This window comes from Phalacrocorax aristotelis, chromosome Z (genome assembly GCF_949628215.1).
Source record: "Phalacrocorax aristotelis chromosome Z, bGulAri2.1, whole genome shotgun sequence".
Lineage (NCBI taxonomy): Eukaryota > Metazoa > Chordata > Aves > Suliformes > Phalacrocoracidae > Phalacrocorax > Phalacrocorax aristotelis.
This window is the reverse complement of record NC_134311.1, coordinates 50,667,144-50,690,203: the sequence shown is the minus strand read 5'-3', so window position 1 is coordinate 50,690,203 and position 23,060 is coordinate 50,667,144. Positions and strand designations below refer to the sequence as shown.

Genomic DNA, 23,060 nt, shown 5'->3' with positions numbered 1-23,060 from the left:
CCACAAGTACCGTTGTGAAGTCCTAGTGTGTCACATTTGTTCAGATGGTATATTCTCTTGAATGATCCTTACCCCCTGAAGAAGTGAAGAGGGAAAAGAAAAATTTTGATTAAAGTAGAAATGGCTTTCACATGTGAGATTTTTATTTTGGACTTTCTTCACTGCAAACTGTGACGTACTCTATTACTTGTCACATATAAATTTCTTTCTTCTCTTGCAGTGCACTTGCAGGAGAGACATGGTGACAATATCCATGGACATCTTTGTGAGGAAGTTTCAACCAGACAGATACCACCTGTGGAAACAAGGCAAGGATTTATACACCATTGATCATACAAAACCAACTCCTGAATCAACACCTGAAGTAAAGACCTGGCTACAGAGGAGAAAGAAAATAAAAAACTTTCCTAAGGGGTATTTATATTTCTTTATCTTCCATTTAATTTTCTTCACTATGATGTCAGTTTCCTTTTTGTTTCTTTTTTGCCCCTTCCTCTGATGTTTTATTTGAATTAATTTACTTTGATGCAGTTTGCTTTTCTGTTTTCTGTATTAAGATGAACTTAGGGACAAGCAAGTCTTTTTTCAGAGTGCCTATAGAAAATTAATTCAACTTAAAAGTTATGTGTATAGCTGAAGCTAATGAGTATGGAAAGCATCAAAATTCTTTCCAGTGTGGTATTTAGAATCTTTAGTAGAGACTATTCCATTAAAATTTTCAAGGTGTGGATGGTTGCCATTGTTTCTACTGACATCTGTAACAAAAGATAAGGGAGAAGTCTTCTAAGAGTTGAGTTTAAGGTTAAATTGGAAGAACTTACGAAACTGTGGCAGAATCCCAACAGCTGTGTGAAGTCTCTAGCAATAGTCAGCCCTCACTGCCATCTAACTCCAAGGAGATACCACTGGCTCTTTGACACACTCTCACTGTGCTGCAGCTGAAACCTCTCTGTCTACCACAGGTCAATCACAGATTATAATTTGACATAAAGAAGGCTTAACTCTCAGGTGTTGGTGCTGGCAACACTAAGAAAATTAGGAGAAAAAATTTTTTTATCTTGTCACTGAAGCTATCAAAACTTTGACCTATTAAATCAGTTTCATAGCTGGATCTATTTATTGGTGTACATTGTGTTTTTTGTTTGCATTGCACAAATATTTTTTGTACACTAATGCTTTCCTGTCTTAATAAACAGGATCTTTATGGATTTTCTTCTTCATTATCTAATAAAGATTTACTTCATTTCTAACCTAGGGTGGGCAGTTTTGTTGGTATCTCCTTACTGTGGAGTGCAGTTTGCTGGGTTAAAAATAATACTGAATTTTTAAAGACCTTTTTCCTCCTTCAAACCATTGTACAATATGGTTACTTTTTTAACCTGCCCTTAAACTGAATTTTCTCATTTTATTTGTAAGTTAATGTAGTTCTTGAGGAAAATCATAGGAAAGTGAACCTGTAAAGAGGACCTGCTGACACTGCAGTGGAACATTGTAGCTGAGAAATATAACATTGGGTTTGTTCTGGGCAGGAATAGTTTGTGGAGTAGAATCAGTTCTTGAAGACCACCAGCGAAGCAGCTGGACAGACGATTTGTTAGTATATGTATAACATTAATCTGGACACAGAGAGAGAGAGTAGTTCTGTTGTTTAGTTAGTTGAATGCCATTTTCCCCTGTAGTAAGTTTCACTCTGTGTGTTGTACAGTGTAACTGGATGTTCACACTTGGATTAGTAGTGATTCCTTTGTTAGTACCCTTACAGGTAGCCAGTTTTAACTAAAAGCAAAGACTTCAAAATAATTATGTTGAAACTTCTATCATAGGAACATGTGGTTTCATGCACTTAACTAAGCTAATAAACACAATTTCAATGCTGTTTAATTCTTGAGTCGGTTTTTGTTCAGGCATGGTAACAATGCATATTGCAAAAGAAGGGTAAAATGTGTATTCAGTTCATTCCTAGTGTAATGTGTTAATTGAAATTCTCATAATTTTGATTATGGGAATAATACAAGTTCCAGCAGGGTGTAAATAGAAATACCTTCTGTGGAAATCTTCATGAATATAGTGACAGGGAGAGCTTAACTCTGACATTTATGGCTAAAATACTTTGCTACAATAAAACATCTGATGATTGCATGTAAACAGGAATAATACTTGCCGTTATATTACAGCGTCAACTGATGGGTGTCTCACACTTTCGTGAATTTTCTGGAATTGACTATTCTATGGAGAAGGTGTTGAAGGATATATATATTGGTGGGCATAGGATAAAATGTAAGGGTTAGCAAAATGTTTTTCTGGAGATGGAAGGTTCTAAGATGCAAGATCTTTGTAAAACTCCTGGTTTACTTGCCATAGCTGGGCTTTTATCACTAGTGTGTTGTGAGTTTTGAAACCTATTGTGTGATGAAGCACATACAAATCTCCTATGTAACATAGTTGAATTTAAAAGTGGACTAATCTTCTGTTACTTTTATCCCAAGCACATAAATTACAAACCAATTTCTGACTGAGGGTATAATTTCTTCTGCTTCAGTCTTTCCTTTCTACTTCTCAGGATGCAAAACTTACACTGAGGCTTTAATTTCAACTTTGTTTTTTTACACAGCTTTATGAAATGTACGGCTTGATATTGTAACCATTCAAAATATTTGGTAATCAGAATTTTTCCTTCTTCCAGGTGCTTGGTTCTTTTTTTTTGTTAAAATATATATAAAAACTTCTGGATATATAAAGAGATCTGATTTTACAAGGGTGTTCAGACTAGTGTTTTGTTAGCATTGGGGTTTGGAAATACCATCTGATTTTAGTGCAACTGAGAATGTTATGTCTTCATTACTTCTGTAAGGGTTATTCTCTTCCAGGTTCAAAAGAACATTTCATTAAAAAGCTAGTTTGGATGCTGGTTAAGTAATACTTAAGGTTATTTTACTTTTATAGTTTAATAACTTTGGCATAGAATGGTGGTAAAAGATTAGAAGGTTAAATCCAATCAATTGTTAATCTATGACTTAATAAATTGTTAACACTATCTCAACACAAAAAGATGAAAAATTGTCAGTTTTTTACCACTTTAAGCAGGTGAAAATGACATATATATTGGTAGACATTTTATCTTATCCAAGACAGACATTCTACTCTGACAGCAATATCTCTTATAACAGCTTCCAGCACACCAGATCTCGATCTAAAAAGCTTAAAACTCCAGAGGACAAGCGAGTATCTGCAATGGTAGCTAGTGCAGAAATCATAGTGACTGAAGCAGCTACTGATGGCTTCAAGGTCAGTGAAGAACCTGGGAAAGAAGTGAGACTGGTACACACTGGAGTGCCTTCCGGGGAAGAAGAAAACAGTAGTAGAATGCAGCTGGATCAACATTTATTGGATAATGTCAAGGTTGCAGGTGAGATAAGGCCTGATTATGTTTCCCATGTAAGTTGTAGGCTGTTGATACTCTAATGCCACAAATCAGTAGATGTTAAAGCATGGTATTATCCTAAGTAGCATACCAGAATACTTAGAAGTTTATGCAGAGAAGATTCTCAGTAAGAATGAGAAAATGCCAAAATTAATGTTCTTAGCTGAGAGTAATAGCACCTAAACTGTTTTAATGAGGTGTTTTTCTTCAGAGGCAAAAAGAACGAGGTTTTATAAAACATGTTTCTTCAATAGACTGGTATGTTTTACAGCAAAATACTTTTGATATGGAAATGGTACGTGATGTGCAAATGGTACAGAACATATATGCTTGTAGTATGCTACAAGTATTTACATGAAGAATGCTGCATATTAGGAGTGGTCTATACGTGTGCAGAAAAACGCTTTATTTTGAGACTGCAGATTTCTTGTTCCTTCCGGTTGAGCTGTCTGACAATGCAAGTCTTAAGGGTCTTGTTAAGGCCCTTAATAACTTCAGGACTTTATTTCTTTCCTGTTCATAATTGCAAACTGCAATTTTACCTTTAAGTTTGTGAGCAGTCCTGTTTGGTTTTACATTGATACTGAAAATTTACTTGCAAGTTGTGTGTAAAGAGTGTTTCCCTGATTGTGAATATTAATTTTTATGGTAGTGCTTATTTGGCGGTGGTAAACATCAGGACTGATCCACGTAAAGGTGGCAAAGTGAATGTTCCAATCTGAAGGCTTAGAAATTCCTGTGGACAAGTTAGTTGGTGGTCTATCAAAGCATTTTCAGGTCTGTTCTAATGATCTTTTTTTTTAAAGGTGCTACTGCTTTACAGCTTCCCCCAACTTTTAATAGAGATTTGAGTGTTCATGACCACAGAGAAACTAGTATTTAGTTAGAAGCTATTCTGTGTTCATTGACAAGGGAAGGAAAAGCAGAGAAGAGTGGAACACTATCCTCTCTCTTTTGTGCTATTAAAGGGTGATGCCTGGACCTTTGTAGGGAAAAGGACCTTTATAGATCTGATGGTGGAAGCACCAGTACTCACGCTGGAGATGGTAATTCGTCCTGCATTATTTCTGGCTAGTATGTCCATTATGCGCAGTTGAAGCAGTCCTCTTCTTACCCAAATATTATGTTTTAGAATTGGATGGGCTTCGTATTACTAAATTTTATGTTCATTTGACCTGAAAAGGTGGGTTTTTTTTTTCAGGAAGAAAAGTTCAAATAACTGTTATAAAGAGAGACTGGGAGGGGACTTTACAGAGACTGTTTTCTTTAATACCTTATATGTGCTGCTGAATCAAAATTCACTGTGGTGTGTGCTGTAGAGTTCTTCAGGAACATGTTTTTTGGGTGACCTGTCTAACTCATTGTTCCCATGCAAGCGTCAGCAGATGAAGAATTTCAATAAAGTAAAACCCACACAATTAGTCTTTGTTTATTTTCATTTTTAAAATGGGCATAGTAGGTATAAATGCAGGGTATAAAGTTCTATATACCAATGTTTTGTATTTTATTCCAACTAGTCAAAGTGCTCGTGGGCTGTCAAAGTAAACAAGCTACATGAATATTGATTATTTTGAATTACATGAAGACCTGTTGTAATTCAAATACAAAGTACTGATTAAATGATTAAAACTATATTTCACAGTCCAAACTCATAACACTTACATTTAATTTATTCTTTGATCAAACCTATATTCCTCATTTGTGTATGTCCTTCTACCAGATGCTTTTCTGTATGATTTCTAAATGAGGAACCATGCTTTCAATTTGAATAACTGAGATTGTTGTTAAATGAAATACAGTAATATAAAGTGAGATTTATTAACAAATCATATTCTTGATCTATAGGAAGCATCCATTCAGACTCATTTTCAAGCCCTGTTCCCATACTGGAGAAAACGAAAATGGAAGATGAGGACAGGGCAGATTCCAGTCATCCTCTCTTGACATTTGAAGATTCTGTGGCCCACCTGCCCACTTCTGATAGCTGTAGAAAAGAAGAGAATTTGAAATCTCAGAATCAGTCTGTTTCATCAATACTATACCATGAGTCAGAGGAACATGCTTCTGAAGCAGAAAACCCAGATAAAGAGGAAAACATTTTGATAGAGGATGATATCAGCGACCTAGAAAGCTGTGGAAGTAGCTTGGAACATGGAGGAATGCCCATTGTAAAAAAAAATGAAGATGATGGCATGGAAACATCCAGTGTATGTGAAGCAAATTACATCATTATAGTAATATATTCCTGATTTAATGAAATGTGAATAAACATTTTTCTAATGAGACCTGATATCCATATTAAAGCACTTAAGAATATGCATGCTTTTAATCAGATGCTAATTTGAACATGTTTTGAAGTGTTCAGGCAAGAGTGGGAATTTGGATCCAAAAGCAGAATGTTTCTGGAGCTTGCTTGTTGACGTATTTTCCCTCTGATTTTAGATATCTAGTAATTTCACTTTATCTGTGAATCCAAACTGTCAGCAACTATTCTCAAGCTATTTTCATGTTCGCTGCCTGCCAGTATGAGCAAGGCTATCAGCTTTAATTATTGCTATTGACATCAAATTGAAATTATTAGAGATGAGTGCTGTATTTGGTATCATGTATTTCTGTTTCAAAAAAATGGCTGTTTTGGCTGAGTCTTAAGGATAGTTAACAGTATGCTGCTAAAATGTCAGCAGAATGGTTTGATTCTGAGACTTTCTGTTCAAACATAGGTGTGGAAGCACAAGGTAATTTTTTTTTGGGTGATCCACTTCTCAAATGAAGAAGTGGATAAGGCAATGCTGAGGAGTACCTCTGCGTGAAGTTAGGTAGAAACAAAGCTTGCTTTATTCTATCACCTTATCTCACATAGTTTATGAAATCTTACAGACTTTCTTGCTTTAGTTGATACTGTATCCGTAGTATTGAAGTTGGAGAACATGAATCTTCAAGACATGGCTGTAGCAGGATATACGACTATTATTTCAGGGTCTGAAACTTGCTATTCTTGGATTCTGGAAATGGCCTAAAACATGTAAAGGAAATGCTTGAAGGAAAAGATCCCTCTAATAAAAGGAATATATTTTTTAAGTTTTAAATAGTAAGGTTAATAATGTTTTCTGATTGGACACGTACAAACTTATAGCCTTTTTTCGCTCTTGCTATTCTGCTATGAAGGGTGGGCAGCTTTGACTTGGGGAGACATAATGAAAAATTAAGTCACAGTAGCTTACTGAATTGTGAGTTCAATCCCAGTTTGGCAGAGAGAGAGCAGGAAATCCACTGCCAGATTGCCAGACTTGGTGGGAAATATATTTTAGAAGCCAAAGTAAAATCAAGCTAACCCTTTCACAGATATGAACAGTTCACTAGTGATCGTTTTGTGATGTGAGTTTCAATAATCTTGGCTCCAGCCCTTACACTCTAATAATAAGGAGCACTATAACCATCTCAGTATTTTAATCATCATGTGTTAGAGATTATATTTATCTCTTCCTGCGCCTTCCAGCCATTTATATATGAGGTTTCAGATATTCCTCAGTATAATTACATACTCTTTCTTTCTCTTTTATTTTAAGTGAAGAAGCATGTTGTACAGATGCAATTAAAAAGTCTGATCTTCCTTCCCTTTTTACTTGGTAACTTTTTCTAGATCATAAACATGTCCTGTGCTTTAACCACATCTTCTTCCCTCTGCTTATCAGTTAATATGATGTTGTTTCATAATTTACTTCCCATTTTGTAGTAGTGAATTTCAACGCTCAAATCAGACAACGGTCATGTGTGTAACCTGGGTTAGATTCAGGGCATTGAGGAGCAGAGTGCTGTGGTCCATAGGAATTTTGTGAGACTCTGTCCTTCCCACCCTTCTGCCAGTGTGCTTGCCCTTCCTCTGCTCCTGAACCTCCAGGTACCATCAGCAGCTGGTTTACTTTGTGATTCCCCCACTGGCACTCAAATGTGGAGTTGTGAAAGCTGCACTTCTAGAGTTTGTAGTGTTGGCTTTAGTTCTTGAAGCTTGGATAACTTCAAGCTGAATGTACCTAAGGGTGCTTGAGGGAGGAAAGAATTTCCTCATATCCCAAGTCAACATGTTGATCGCCTATCAGGACTCTTAATTTCTTATCTCAACTCCAGATCATTTTTGTACTTCCTCATGAGGTTTGCACTCTTTCGTAATTGAAGTCAGTGAGTTTCTGCCTCATTTTCCCAACCATGGTTAGTGGCTGTATTGTACTTACGGTTCTGCAGAATTGTTTTGGCTGTTCTTCCTTATCTGAGCAAATCAGGATTTATTCTCTGTAGTATGGAAGGGCTACAGTAACTTATACCTCAAACTATTTGTATTTGACAAGGATTGCTCTTTTTTAATTAAAGTATATATATTCTGTGGAATGTTTTATTGGTACACTAAAGGTGCTTCAAGTACCCTGATAGTATTTACAGAATTGACACGTGAGCTCTTTCACAGAAGAATGTTTTTGTTCTTCAAAAGTAACTTTGCAGAATTAAATACTAATTTAGTTGTGTTTTTTCCTCTCCAGTCAGCAGAAGTTGAAAGGAAGAAAATATCTAAGAGTTGGCGTCATCCACTAAATAAGCCCCCAACTAGGTCTCCAATGACTGTGGTTAAGCAGCAAGCAACTAGCGATGAAGGTGAGTGTAATATTTAAAACATTTCTGATAGGTTTTTTTCTGTCTCTGTGAGACCATATATGTAGGCATTTGCAAAAACAACCAAGATGAAATAGTTTCTTTCTGCATGGGAAATGTAAACAGTGAGACCTCTGAATCCACATACAGGTAATGTACTTTTTGCCTCTTTTCACTCAGATTATTCTAAAAATATTGGATCTGTCTTTACAAAAAGCTCTGAACAATAAGATATCATTTAAAGCAAGTATATTCACTGATCAAATATGCCTTATTAGAACTTGCAGCAGTTGTGTTTAAGAATAAATTCTTAATTGTGTAAACATAGCTAAAAGTGAAATAAGAATCCTTTGAGTATGAATCTTAGGTGTAAGCCATAGTCCCCTATACTGCTTTAAAGCTACTTTTTCCTTCTAGTCTATTTTTTGATAGACGTTGGACATTTGGGATTCAGTGTCTTAAGATACTATAGTTCTCATTCAAGAAAAAGGCTACAGACTTATGGGTATCATCAAAAGCTTATTGAGATGTCGTAACGTCATAAATTACAAATGTCATAATTTCCAGGCTTTTGCTTAGTTTCATATAGAAAGAATGAATGTCTCTCTCCCTGTAGTTTTGGTAAATCAATTTTACTCTACTGATTTAAAATAGTCATTTAAAAGCTGATTTTGATGTGTATGTCATCGACATATTTCATATCTCTATGTATGCTTTTAACTGTATCTAAGTAATATGCAGTCGTGCAAGTAGTAAATAGTGTGCAAAATGTTAAAAGTACGTACTGTATTTTCTCAAACATAAAAGGAGGTCAAAAAACATAGTTGTTTTTAGACACAATGGAAGTAACTTCTGTGTATTAGAAAGCACCAAAAGGTCTCCCCTCTGTTTCCACAGCTGAGCAATTACTGATAAATTTATCTTAGACTGTTCTTCTGCTTACTTTTAAGTGGCACAAAGCAACTGAAAGCAGGGTGAATGGCCTTCCTGGGCATGTCTAAGGCTAGGCTTCTGTTTTGGCATTTAGGAATTTTAAGTAATTTTTTTTTCATAATTTTATTTTAATGCTGAGTAGTGACCATGAAATTCTATTGTTTAACTTAATTACATAAATAAGAAATGTAAGGTTAGGCAATAATTTTGAATATGCTTGTCCAGATCTTCACTACAGGTTGCAGATATGCATGTTACTATATACTGTATAGTACCTTCAGGCACTTCAAGCGATGGAGTGAAGTAGAAATTAAGAAGCAGCAGCATGTCCATAAATGATTATGAGAAACAACAGTGATATCTAGAACAGAGTTCTGTACAAAATAAGTAAATAATTCTGCAGCCAAGAAACTTAGTGCTGTGTAACTAGATACCACAGTAATCGAAAATGTTAAAACAATACTCAGAACTACTCAGATGCTCTTTTTGGGAGCATACCTGAGTGCTTTGACTTTAGAGAGTCACCATCTTGTGCAGACAGGCTACAAAAGCTTAGAAATTTACCCAAGACAGGAATTTCCTTATGTGAAGTAAATAGAAAAATAAATCTGCTTTAGCCAGCAATCAAATATATAACCAGCCAGAATTGATGAATAAAGCTACTTGCCTTGTGGCTTGTGAAGCTTACTGAGCTGTGCATCAAAACTATCCATCAAAATGGAAAACAAATACATTCCTTTTTCATATTGTTATAGCATTTTAGTTCTATATCACATAGGTTTTTCAGGTACTGTTCTCCAGAATCTCTTCAGTTAGCAGAACTGGGGGTTGGTCCTCACATTCCCTTAGACACTTTGATACTCTGTGTAGTGCAGAATGGAGTTGATATCATGTCAGTGGCTTCAGGTCTGATTCCAACATTGCTGTACTCTTCAGTGTTTGCCTGCACTTTGTAGCTGCATTTTGCTCTTATTTTTTACTGTAAGTGTTATAAGAGTCTTGCTGGGCTTCCTGACCTTTTTTCTCTCAATTATTGCCTCTACTCAACAGTAGCTGTTTCTTACAGCTACAGATAAATTTTCTTGACTTGAGAGAGAGAGCATGCCTGTTACTTGATTCGTCGTCCTATAACTAAGGAATATTATGCTTTCATTTAGCACCAATTTAGGCACTGTAGAGCTGGGTGTTGGTTGTAATTTTGACTGGTCCTTCATCCATACATCTCCGTCCTTGGTCCAAGACTAAAGTAATTGATTTGTTTCTTCTGTCTCACTAGTATGGGAAAGCCATACTCTCTCTCTTTTTTATCTGAGTGGCAGTTTTGCCAGGCATGATACTTCATTTAGCTGTTAAGGATCTTTCTGAAAATTAGAGACAGCTTAGTCCCATCATCAGTATTGTATATGGATATGTTTGGATACCTTGAGGGCTAGACAGAGCATATTTCAGAAACTGTTATGGAAATTTACACAAAAAGGATTATATTAATATTAAGATTAATCTAGTAAAGTAATTAAAGATTTAAATATGTGTTAGGTTGCAGTGAAATTGCTCTTTTTAAATTAAAGATTATATTCCTTTTGCCTGCTGATGCTTTTTCAACTTTATAGTTAAAACCTGGTGTAAAATTCCTGTTTAAGCATGGATTGTGTGTGATATAATCCAGCTAGATGATAATGTGATGACACTGGTTTGTTAATCTCAAGGATTCTGATCTTCAGTTGCTGTTTTATCCAGTAGTTCATCAGCTTCCCGGTGTCTTAATTGTATGTGAAAGTAGCAACATCCCAACAAGAAGTCATATACCTTCAAGTCTTGCCTCTTTACGTGATGATTGTCCTTCTGGTAGACAAGGGTGTATTTTTGTTAGAAAAGAAAGTGTTGTCTTAGAATCATTTCAAGTACCTATTAAGCACCTGTCTGCTTATTGATTGAAGGAAGTGATTAAGAGTTTTATTGGACATGGCAGTTATTGTTATTTCCTAGCTGGAACTGGAATTTTATATAATTTTCATGTCTGTTTCTCATCGTGATCTAATTTATCAGCATGCTTTTGTGAGAACACCAGAAGAGAAACAATAGATTTTGGGTGAGCAGAATGTTAACATCTAAGGCAAATTGAAGAACTGCTGAGGGATACTGGTAAACTGAAGCCTCATTAGCTTTTCTAGTGCATGCTGGCATGGAAGTTAAAGATCTGTGGCTAGATGAATGCCAGTCAAAGTAGATTTTTTTTGATCGTGTTCAAGAATGTCTGTTGTCAGGTAGCAGGGGAGTAATCAGTATCAATGTAGTAATGACTATGTTCCTCTTTCATCCATATTCTGGAGTTACCAGAAATTTAATTCAGCATGCATACTTACTCAATTCTTGGTCTCTGTGTTTTTTGAACAAAAATGGTGCCAGTAATGGCTATGATACTGTAGTCTCTTGGTATCATAATTTTTCAGTTCTTCATTTACAAGGAGGATTTGTGTATTGATATATTAGTGTATATTTTAATTTTTCTAGGTCCAGTAAAATCATAAATGTGAACAAAATGGATGAAGATGATCATATGGGCTAGTGCTGTTATGAAAAATTAAGAAACTGAGGCTTTGTAGTTCATTTGCAAATCATGTCACTTTCCACAAGTTGGGTAGTCTGTAGCCATTTCTACTACAGAAAATTTATATTCAAATTAATATATTTGCAATCCTTCAGATACTAGGGTTCTGTTAGGAAGTTTCTGTGAATAGAGGTGATCAGAGGCCATTAATAATATGAAGGCAACATTCTTTGACCCTATCATCCATTTCAGAACCAAAATTTTTCAAATATCATATTCGACAGCATGCTTAAATCTTTGCACAGACTTTCTGGAGTCCCTAATAATATACAGTCCTTCGGCAGAAATTAATTTTTTTTTTGCACAGGACTTCTTGGACATGGAGTTTTTGTGTTTTCTTTTTATCACTGCATATGCTTCTTTTTATGTATGTTTCTTTATGATCTGAGTATTTCTTCTACAGAAGAAGGATTAGGTTAATTGTTTCTTTGTTATTAGTGTTAATTTTTTTTAACTCTCTCTGAAGCCTTTCCCTGTGTATGTCTGACACCTGAGTTTCCCTTATTATGATTGTTTTTGTGGAATTAATGCCTAAAGGACTGAGTAATGAGAAATAATGTGGACTGGGGAATCAATCCCAGAAATTATAGCTCAGGATGACAGTTCAGGAAAATAAGTGCAGCTGTACAGTGTGAGCTGTATGTCACACTCAAAATACTAATAATTATTATGTAATGAACCTTGGTCTCATGCTCAATGCAGTATATTAGCTTGTGGTAATATTATTCTTTTGTATTTAATGCAGTTATATTTCTGCTCACTTAAGCAATAAAAAAGCAAATTCAGCAGAAGCAGCAAGCATACTGACTTTGGATGCACATTGATTGGTCCCAGAGATTTCTTTCCAGCAATATTTGGGCACGCAACATTAGAAACTGTTTTTAGATTGAAGTTGACTGAAATTTCCCATTGCCCTAAATGATATAATGATAGCATATAGATTGAATTCAGTATGGGTTTCTTTGTATATGGTTTTTAGTGTTTTAAATATGATTCAGAAGTTCAGAGTAATTTTGCTTTCATTACATTGTAAGATAAGGAAACAGGAAGAGAGAAAACTATTGTGAATGGAAAGAGTGGCTTGGACAAGAGTTTCTTTAGTGAAAATTGCTAGCTTTACAGCTGTAGTTCTCCTTCTTCTATGACATAAAATAAAGCTTCTTCAGTTTTTACATTGACTCTCAGCATCCTGTGAGATGTGCTTGATCTGATACCAGTAGTCAAGCCATATAAGGCATGCTCAGTAATGTCATAAATAGGTTAAGCTTGCTGAAATAGGGGAAAATTACACCTGTAGATGCAATTATGATCCTTTTGCTTCAGTGCTTAAAATGCCAGATTCTGCTTGAAGATTCTTACTTATTTCAGAAAGAAATATAAATATTTTGTGTTATTTAGGAGGTAGAGAAGAATTTGTTAACGAACTGATAGAGGCATGTTTATTTTTGCCACATTAGTATTATAATTTGTATTATTTTTTTCACTCCCATACTGTATTGATCTGGTTTTTGAGTGGAGTTTTACTTCTTTAAAAACGCTTTGCTCTTGTGTGAGTATGAGTTAATTAAGCACAGAATTTTCATTTTTCAGACTTCATCATCTAACATTGGAAGAAAGCAGCTCCATCTACCACTTGCAATGGTATCACTATGCTAGAAAAAAGTGTTTTCTCTCCTTTCCGCTGGTACCTACCTTGCTTCTGATTTGTTTAAATTCAATTTTCAAGATTTGATTACCATAATTAATAAAAAGCTCTACCACTTATGTAGCACGTGGTATCCTGAAGACTCAGAAAAAAAAAAACAAACCAACAACCCATTACAAAATTGTGGTAGAATCTCTAGTAGTTATTTAGGAAAGAGAGGTGCTGAATGGTCAAATACAAGCTTTTTCTGAATGTCCAGTACTGTTGTCAGTCTTGTGGGCTAGTAGCTGATCTCCCAAAATGGCAAGAACCGACTACTCCGATTATTACTGCTGGCGGCTCTTGTCCCTTGATATTTTTTACAAGCTGTGCTTATCTGCTTTACAGTGGACACCTACAAATGCCAGGATCTAAGCATAGCCATTCTTTTCATTCAGGAGGGGAATGCAAACCAGTTCCTCTAACATTTATGCCTCATTTGCTGAGAAGTGGTATATGTAGTGATCATTAAGACTCATTGCCCTCTAGATGAACCTTACAACTCTAATTGTGCAGCTTTCTTAGCTTTAAAATATAATATTTTACCTTTTAAAGGAGCGGATAAAATGGCAATCTTAGCTACAGAGGCATGTATAGTTTCTCATTGTCAAGTATGCCAAAATGAAAATGGATTTCCTGCTGCGTTCGTGCAGCCTCTCAATAGCCTTCTCAAGGGTAGCTATGGAGTCAGTAGGGAAGCTGGATATGTTTGCCAAGGAGACAGATGTCTCTTCTGTAAGGATATCTTCTGGAGTTGATCTTCTGTTTCTATAATTACAGTCCAAAGAGAAACACAGAAAATGTATGATTTGCTTTTAAAGAAGATTAGTTCCCTGAGGTATTGATACAGAGGATTGCCTAATAAATTATCCTAGTTCCAAGTTACCATAGTACCTTTTTTTTTCCAAATAAAAAGAATCTATCTCATAGAGTTATCATTGCCTTTGTCAAAATCTGAAGCTGCTTTGTAAATCATCAGTATTGGAAGTGACTTGATTTTAATGCCAGTTAGGTTTTTCTAAATGCTTTTCCTTGGCTGAGAAGTGTGTGTAATATATATTTACACTCAAGAAATTAATCCTTGAGGGAGTTTGAATACAATTGTTATCTAGTGTATGGAGTTTTTATGGGGTATTTGTTTTAGTGATCTGTGCAGGGACTAGCCTGAAGCTATTAATTTATAATTCCAATTCAGGCATTGATTTGTCATGTGAATTTGAACCTGTGATCGAGTCTCTTTGATTTGCATCTTCCACACTTAATTTATGAAGATAAGTAACTACCTGAGGCCTTGGTTCAGTGAGAACTTCAGTACAATCTTAAGTGTAAGCACTGAAGTAATCTGGTTCCTCAAAATTTCACTTGTGTTTTGCCCAGAGGCACTTATGCTGGAATGGTATATTGACATAGGTTAAATTTGTACTGCCTGAGAGATATAAAATAACTATAAAACATGTTTTCCCCGCTTGGTACTGGTTTTCGTCTCTAGAGTAGTATGGTGGTGAATCGGCTCTGTAATATTTCTAAAACACTCTAATAGCTTTAAAAGTTGGGTATTTATTTGACTGTATAGACTTGTCAGTATGGTCTATGAAGATACATTTTAATTTCTAGAATAAAGAAGAAGTATCAAATAATTCTGTCATGTCTCAGTGACCCTTTTTATTAATAGGCAAGAGATGCCTGAAAATTGTGAGAAAGTTTTCTGTATTTTTCCACTTTTGTACAGATGCACATACTGAGAAGTAGGTTGGACAAGTTTTGTAGACTGTTGTGGAAAATACTAAGAATTAGATTGTGTGCTAGCTTGGAAAATTCTTAGAAGGCGAAGGAAAATTGGGGAGAAAAAGCCTACTATGCTAATACTTTTACACTGATGAGGTAATGCATGTTTGTTAACTCCAATGGGTAATTAACAAAGGTAAGGAACACTCCAGTGTTGGTTTTCAGAGGTCATCCCTTTAGTTTCCAGAGCTTCATGAGATACTAATTTTAAATAAAGAGGAAGAATTAAATAAAATAATGGTTTTGTCTTTTATATAGAGAAGTGTATATATTTCATTGAATCCTTTAAAGTACACTAATTTTACATTATAAACATAATATGTACAAAATACTAAATATATAAATATTTATTATAAAGATGTACATGATCAGTTTAAGTAATCCTTTATTTTGTGAATTAAATGTGAACTGAAATACATATTCTACATTTGAAGTTAGCTTAAATGAGCTGTAGTAAGCTCTTGAAACTAGATGGCAAACTATGGTGTTTCATTAGTAAATCAATAAGCATGTGCGTGGATGGCAATAGCAGTTCTTAAAAATTCCAATCTAATTTTAGCTATTCATCGAATCTTCTAGCTGGTAAGTACAGTGGCCACAAGCAAATTGAATTGGAATACAAGGTAAAAAATTTTGTTCATTAAAAATTGTGGGAGAGAAAGCAGTGCATAATAAGTCTTTTACAGTGCTGTGGATTGAAGCTTTTCAAGAGAGCATATATCTGCCAGATTTTGGCTTGTGTAGTCTGTTGTTGTAATGGTTTTGCAATGACAGCTACGTTTTTGCTGATAGGCTATACGGTAAACTCCAACAGGTTTTCTTTTGTTTCTGTTTTGACTTTGATGAGATGCCTCTTTGAACTAAATCAAAAATACAGTGGCTATTTTTTAAACTTGCACAGCATAAAGACAGGCGAAATTGCTGGAATTGCTATAATGTTCATATATGTAAAAATGGAAATTGTAACACAAATATGCTATACATATTTTGTGTTGGCAGTTCTTACAGATATAAGAACATCTTCCTTTCTGTGGCCTCATGTCCACATTTTAAATATAGTTGTTTGACTGGTGGGTCACCTTTGAGCTTGGTTTTTGGACATAAGTGTCTGTATTTCTGGAGTTATTAGGTAGTTCATGTTTTTTAGTATAAGTAAGAATTTGTTGCTTGTGCTTCAGCTTAGGTAGCCAGAAGTAGTAGATACCTTTGACAATTTGAGCCTTAACTGTTAGGGCTCAATTCTTCATTCCGTATTCACAGAAAATTTGTACAGCTATTTAGGGTATTCAGCGAATGAAAGATTTTTACCCTTTACATTTGTGGGGTACTTTTATGGTTGACTATTTGAAGTAGAGAATAATTTTGTTGCAGGAGTTAGTAAGCAAAAAAAATGGTGGTTTTAAAAAATGTCAACGCTTTAGTTCTGTAAGAATAGTTTTGCAGATCATGTAAATGTAAACTGATTCTGTATGCCATGAGTTCTCAAAGCTTTCTCAAAGTTAGTTTATCAGCAGCGTAGCAATGTAAATCAAATACATTGTAGTTACTTTGCCATTTGTTAGAGGAAAAAGTTGGGGTCCGGTACAGTCTGGCAGTGTCCTTTTAGATATTCCACATATGGAAAATTCAGTGCATAATAGATAATTTACTTACTTGAAGTCAGCTGAAGTTACGTTGGATTTTAATTTAGCAGAGTGATACAGCGTGAGCTCAAATCACGATACAAATACAATCTACATTTTGGAGGGTGCTGCAATTGCAGTACATAGTTCAGTCATAATATAAATGTGAATTTCATTACTGATGTCTAATAATATGCTCGCTGTCACATCGCTGGATGTTTCCAGTCTCTGGGAAGGAATATGTGGGTTGCAGCTGGTTCAGGACCATTGCTTGCTTTCTTTGGTTTTTGCCATGGGAGCAAACACTTTCATAATACTTTCTTCTCATGAGACACCTGATTCACCACCCTGAAAAGGATCAGTATCAAACCAGTTATCTGTTGATCATTTATTGTCCTTGGTATATGTGGTGGCTATCACTTGAATGAAGTCTGTTTCAGTAGACCATAGTAAATGATCCATACATGTGTGGGCATCACATATGATTTGAGGCTGCAACTTCGAGTCTATGAACTTATTTTGATTCTCTGTCTACATTACTTATGCATTATGTTATCCCTTATAACTTTTTCTTATTCAAGCATGCTATGTGTTAATTTCTTCTCTTCTAATTTACGCACTGATGCTCACAAATATATAGCCAACAACCTGCGAAGCCCTGCTTTCCTCTCCTTCCTTCAACTTGTTAGAGTCTTTCAATTTTTCAAATTCATCCTGAACATCAGTGGATCAGTGATTTGTTCTGCTATCCGTGAAAAATCCTGGTAATGGTTTTCCCATCCCTCCTGTTCAAAGTTGCTGGTGAGATTTTTCCAGTCTTTGCTAGCATTTGCAATAATTCTATCTTGTCTTTGAAGTGGTAGTGGTCTTGTCTGCAGCCAGTCTTCTCACTACCTGTTTTTAATCATAATCCAGGTTTCTCTACTAGGTTCTTGTTTGTGACTAACACCAAACAAGAAACCATGTTTTTGCTAAAGTAATCATTACTGCTTTAATGGGTACTGCTCACCCTCAGGAGTATCCTGCTGGCTATGCCAGTTAATGTCAGATTACAATACGCTCTGACCAGGTTCTTTTAGATATTCCACATGTGGAGGGTTTAATGAATAACACAAAATCTTCCTACTTGAAATTAGTTGAAGTTACATGGGGTTTTGATTTAGCAGAGTATCACAGCAATGCACTTAAATCACAGTGAAAGTACAAATTATGTTTAGCAGAATGTAGCAATTGTAATATATACTTCAATCACAATACAAGTACAAATTGCATTTAGCAAAGTGTAGCAATTGCAATACAGAGTTCAGTCACAAAACAAACGTGAATTTCATTATGGGACTGTAATGATACACTCAAGAAAAATCAGAGTATCCGGGTATATAAATGCATCTCTCAATTCTGTCAAACTGTATTTTTAAAAATTTCTTGAACTCTGAATTTGTCTGACCTTTCAAAACATTTAAAGATCATCTACAACTGATGTGTTACACTTTTTGGATATTTTACTTTTTTTGGTAAAGCACCCCATTATGTGTTTTGTGAGCTAAACCTTATTTAATCAAGGAGCTCTTAGGCTTAGCCTCTAGAGCTCTGGTTCAGTATGACTTTCTTTACATACAGTTTTTATGACAGAGAGCCATTAATTGATAAGTTGGTAATTTGACTCTCTACCAAGAAATGGATACATACTAAAAGTTTACATTTTCATATTTTGCTATGAAATCTATGGCTTTCATTACTGAAAGAAAGAAACACAATTTCTGAAACTCAGCTTGCTGATATACTGCAGGAACAGTAAAGTTTTGAAGTTGTAAGTCTTTTTCCCTGACTGACTTTTTTTTATTATTATTATTATTTCCTCCAGGACATTTGAAACTATAGCTAATGCCTCCCAGGGCTGAGATTATGCTCAACTACCTGAAAAATAACAGATGCTGCTATGCTCTTCATAGCAGAGAATGCTGTTGTACAAAGCCAGGAAACGTCAGTGGAACATAACCCCAAGCAGCAAAATCATTGTTGAGATTGGCAAAAGCAAATTGTACTGTATTAGCATCTATGGCTTTTCACATCTGCTGGGTTAAATCAGCAAATACTGGCAACAGCCCATTCTGCAAATGGCCCAAATGTTTTCTGTCTGAGAATCTGAGTTTAACTTAGTAAGCAAAAACTGTTCAAAGCAATAGTACCGAGTGTTGGAGCAAGTTTGCCACAAACTATTAAACCAGTAACATTGGTGAAAACATTTATTTAATTAACTTACCCACTAGGAAAGCAGCAGAGTAATAGTTTATAAGTACTTTGTTGTAGGAGGAGTTTCCTGTGTACCAAAACAGATTCTCGACTACAATTTTCTTTTTGTATACGCAGTTTGTTTTAATGAATTATTTCACTTTTCTTCAATATGTAAAGGCATACAGAAGCATATAAATAATTACATTAATGAGAACTGGTATATCCAAATTTTGTTATTAATATTAGTATTATTTTATTATTATTTTAGTATTAACATTAGGATAATTATTAGCAAGATTAGTATTAATCCTATATAAATACTCTTTTTGGTACAAATATAGTATCCGGAGCTAGTATGGAGTTTGGCATTGCTAATCGCCTTACAGTATCAGTACCGTTATGGCTGAATTATTATAGGATGCAGTAAGGTTTGTAACATCTGTTATGCATTCATTTAAAGTCATTATTTGGCTCATCTTTTGGGGAAAGAAAATCACGTGCTTTATCCCCTTAAGAAAAGATATTTAACCTCATTATGAATTGTATCTGTTAAAGTAATATTACAACAAAGCATTATATATGCGGTGAAGTAAAAATGCCCTGGTTGTTCATGGGGAATGGATATCTGTGACCAGTGTTAGGGGTGGCAGTAAGGAAATGTTTTTAAATGCATAGGAATATCCTGCATTACATCATACTGTTAATACTTTATCTGGGCCTGGTATTGATCCATTTTAGACTTCAGCATGAATATGTGGCACAATTACAGCCAGAAAGATAACAGAAGTTACAAGAAACAGGCTTCATTCATAGAAGAGTATTTAAACAATAGTGCATACTAACGGACTTGAATGATAAGCTCTCCTTGGGACACCGTAAGAGGCGGAAATGCCACTCTAATTGTGTGAAAGCCACCCCACATAGTTACTATCAAAGCATACCAAATTCAGTGATATATTTAATGATGTTTTGATAAGGTGTTTGAATCCAAGTAGGGTGTATTGTCCATGTGTATCCAGTTAAGGGTCTTTGAACTTGATTTGAACATATGCTCCAACTTAGAAGGCTTACATCATATCCAGGAGATCTCTGGCTTCTTTAAACTGTAATGCCTAACACTAGCAGAACTCAAGTCAGTCCTTTTACTTGTCATGGTTTGGCTCCAGCCAGCAACCAAGCACCATGGCGCTACTCACTCACAAACCCTTGGTGGGATGCGGGAGAGAATTGGAAGAGTAAAAGTGAGGCAACTCATGGGTTGAGATAGACAGTCTAATAGGTAAAGCAAAAGCCATGCATGCAAGCAAAGCAAAACAAGGAATTCATTCACTTCTTCCCATGGGCAGGCAGGTGGGTGCTCAGCCATCTCCAGGAAAGCAGGGCTCCATCACGCATAATGGTTACTTGGGAAGACAAACACGGTAACTCTGAACGTCCCCCCTTCTTTCTTCTTCCCCCGGTTTTATATGCTGAGCGTGATGTCGTATGGCATTTCCCATTGGTCAGTTTGGGTCAGCTGTCCCAGCTGTGCCCCCTCCCAGCTTCTTGTGCGCCCGGCAGAGCACAGGAAGCTGAAGGAGTCCTTGACTCGTGTAATCACTGCTTAGGAACAACTGAAAGATCTCTGCATTGTCAACACTGTTTTCAGCACAAACCCAAAACACAGCCCCGTACTAGCTACTGTGAAGAAAATCAACTCTCCCACCTTAAACCAGGACATTGTAAATACAATTGAAGTACCAGTGCTAAAGAACTGAATTCTGCATTCCTGTGCCAGTGTCTGATACTTTCTGACCAGGTTCTTTTAGATGTCCCATGTGAGAAGAATTTATTATTAATACCAGATTTACTGGGAGATATTTGATGTTACATAGGAATTTTTCATTAGCGGAGCGGTACATCAGTGTCCTGAAATCACAATACAAGCACAATATAGCAATTGCAATGTACAGTTGGGATTACAATATAAATGTGATTCCTGTTACTGGTCTCTATATGCTCACTGTCATGGTGCTGGGTGTCTGCATTTGCTGGGAAGGAATATATGGGTTGAAGTCAGCTCAAACCTGTTACTCTTTTTAAAGTTCATTTTGTTCAATGTTAGATTTTTATACTCTGTGTTGGACTGAGCCATATACACATTTCCCATAATCTGGTCTGGCTGGCTCAGGAAGACATTTGTAATCTTCTGATTAACTCAGAGGAAAACATTTACATAACCAGCCGATCCATCCAGCTGATATAGCCATTTATCTAAAACAAAGGCCACCCCCTGTTCCCCTTAATGTTGAGATAAATCGTGCTTCCTTTGCAACAACTATGGGTAGTCGCTCCCTATATTCTTCTCTGAGATTCAAAAGCACAGAGGCTTTACGCATGTCCTTTGAGCCTCCTTCAGTTTCAGGGGTTCATTGGTTGGTTACACGATGCATGGAACATTAAAGTGTAGATTGGAGGAACACAGAGTACCCTGATTTACATACAAAATACAAAACTCCATCATCAAGAAGATTTCAGGAGACTGTCACTGTTAGTTAGTCAGAATGAATGTCCTGTTCCACATATGGGATACCAGGATTTCTCCTCTGTCCTAGAAAATATTAATTGACCATGGAGCTCCTTTTAAGTTGTTTAAAGATAAAATCATCTTGGTTTTTTTTTTTGTTTCTTCCTCTGGCATCAGGGAATTATTCAAACTCTGAATGATAATTTCACATTTGTTTCCTTTGATTAACACATCCTTGTTAATGAACCAAATCTTAGAAGGTCCCTGAGGCTCTTACTCATTACACAAGGTAGGTGTGAAGTTTAATTTACAGCTGCAAAGGTAGGGGCTGGTTTGAAATTAGAGTTTATTTTTTAAGGTACACTTGGAGTCATGTTCTAACAAGGGTGATAGGTTGTAGAAGTTCTATGATACTTAATTTTGTTTCACAACTGTGACTGATCTGTCTTAGCTATGAGTTTCTAGGGTCATTTCTACGTAGGTGTTTCCAGTGGTGCAAGTACAAGTCTTTATTTTGCTTTCTTATAGTGTCTTATTTTTAAAATATTTTAAATAAAAATCAGTTTAATTGAATTTTTACATGGTGCAAGATGTTGTGTAGACATTCCTTTTTAACTTAAAAATGGTTTCTTTTACTGTAGGTTATTTAATTTTTATTTTAAATAATTCCTCAGGCCTGTCACATTCCAGATAGTAAAGGCTTCATGTGATAACCAGAGGATTTTCATTTTTGCAGTTAAAGAAACCCTCTACTGTATTTGTATAGTTTCAGAATTTTAATATATCCTGAGAAAGTGTGCTGGATGATTCTTCTCATAGTTTAACTTCGAGGCAGGGAGTGATCACATAGATCTTCATATAGCCAGCCTCTGAGCACAGTGTCTTATCTACTAAAGTTCTCTGGAGACAAATGGTCTCAGGAAAAGAGTGAGCTTGACTGTAAGGAAGTAGATCAGATAATTACAGTCTGTTGCATTGTCAAGCAATTCTGAATTCCTATAAGTGGCACTTATATTTCAGGTTAAGCACAACATTTACACTTGAATATGGTGTTGTGTGAGAAGGTTTTCTGCTAAAGAGATGTTTATTTTTGTAGCTGAAGTGATGGCCTGAAGTTTTGATACAATATTTGTTGCTGTGGGAATAATTACTGTATCTAAAGTAGAGTGTCATGATGGATATTAAACAACAGAAATAGATCAGCTGAACACTTTAACGATGGTTGTTTTGAGTATTTGTCAGTGTGCCTATGTGTAATGCATGCAAGTCTGCAATCTCTTCAACAGTGCTGTCAATTGAGCTGTAAAGTATATTGAATTTCCTTGTCATAGTTAGCATGTTCAACTTCTGTATTTTCTTTTATTCCCTCTGATAGCAAGATGTATTCTGTACTATAGTTTGATTGATTTGTCATTTCTTTACCGAAGAATATCAAGAATGCATTATTCACTTTTGTCTTGATTAATTCTTAATTTGGAACTTAAGTTTCACTCTGAAAAGCTGAAAAAAGTGAATGGCACATCAGAGATCTCACCAGAGAATTCTGCTGTGCACCTATACAGAAACCTTTTCATGCACTTACTGGCAGTGACTGTGAGTCACGTGATTTGATCAAGGTTACAGCA

At 35.6% G+C, this 23,060-nt stretch overlaps 1 protein-coding gene across 5 annotated transcripts in view; it reads left to right on the top strand.

Annotated features, from left to right (window-relative positions):
- Nucleotides 1–23,060, top strand: part of KDM4C (lysine demethylase 4C) — a 260,269-nt gene that overhangs the window by 137,007 nt on the left and 100,202 nt on the right. For all 5 annotated transcript variants that reach the window (XR_012657889.1, XM_075078323.1, XM_075078324.1 and 2 more), the window contains exons 9-12: nucleotides 221–414; nucleotides 3,168–3,406; nucleotides 5,267–5,628; nucleotides 7,954–8,065. Coding sequence is in view for 4 of the 5 variants with exons in the window: in XM_075078323.1 (XP_074934424.1) it covers nucleotides 221–414; nucleotides 3,168–3,406; nucleotides 5,267–5,628; nucleotides 7,954–8,065 (907 nt within the window). In the remaining variant the exon portion in view is untranslated. The remainder of the gene's footprint in view (nucleotides 1–220; nucleotides 415–3,167; nucleotides 3,407–5,266; nucleotides 5,629–7,953; nucleotides 8,066–23,060) is intronic.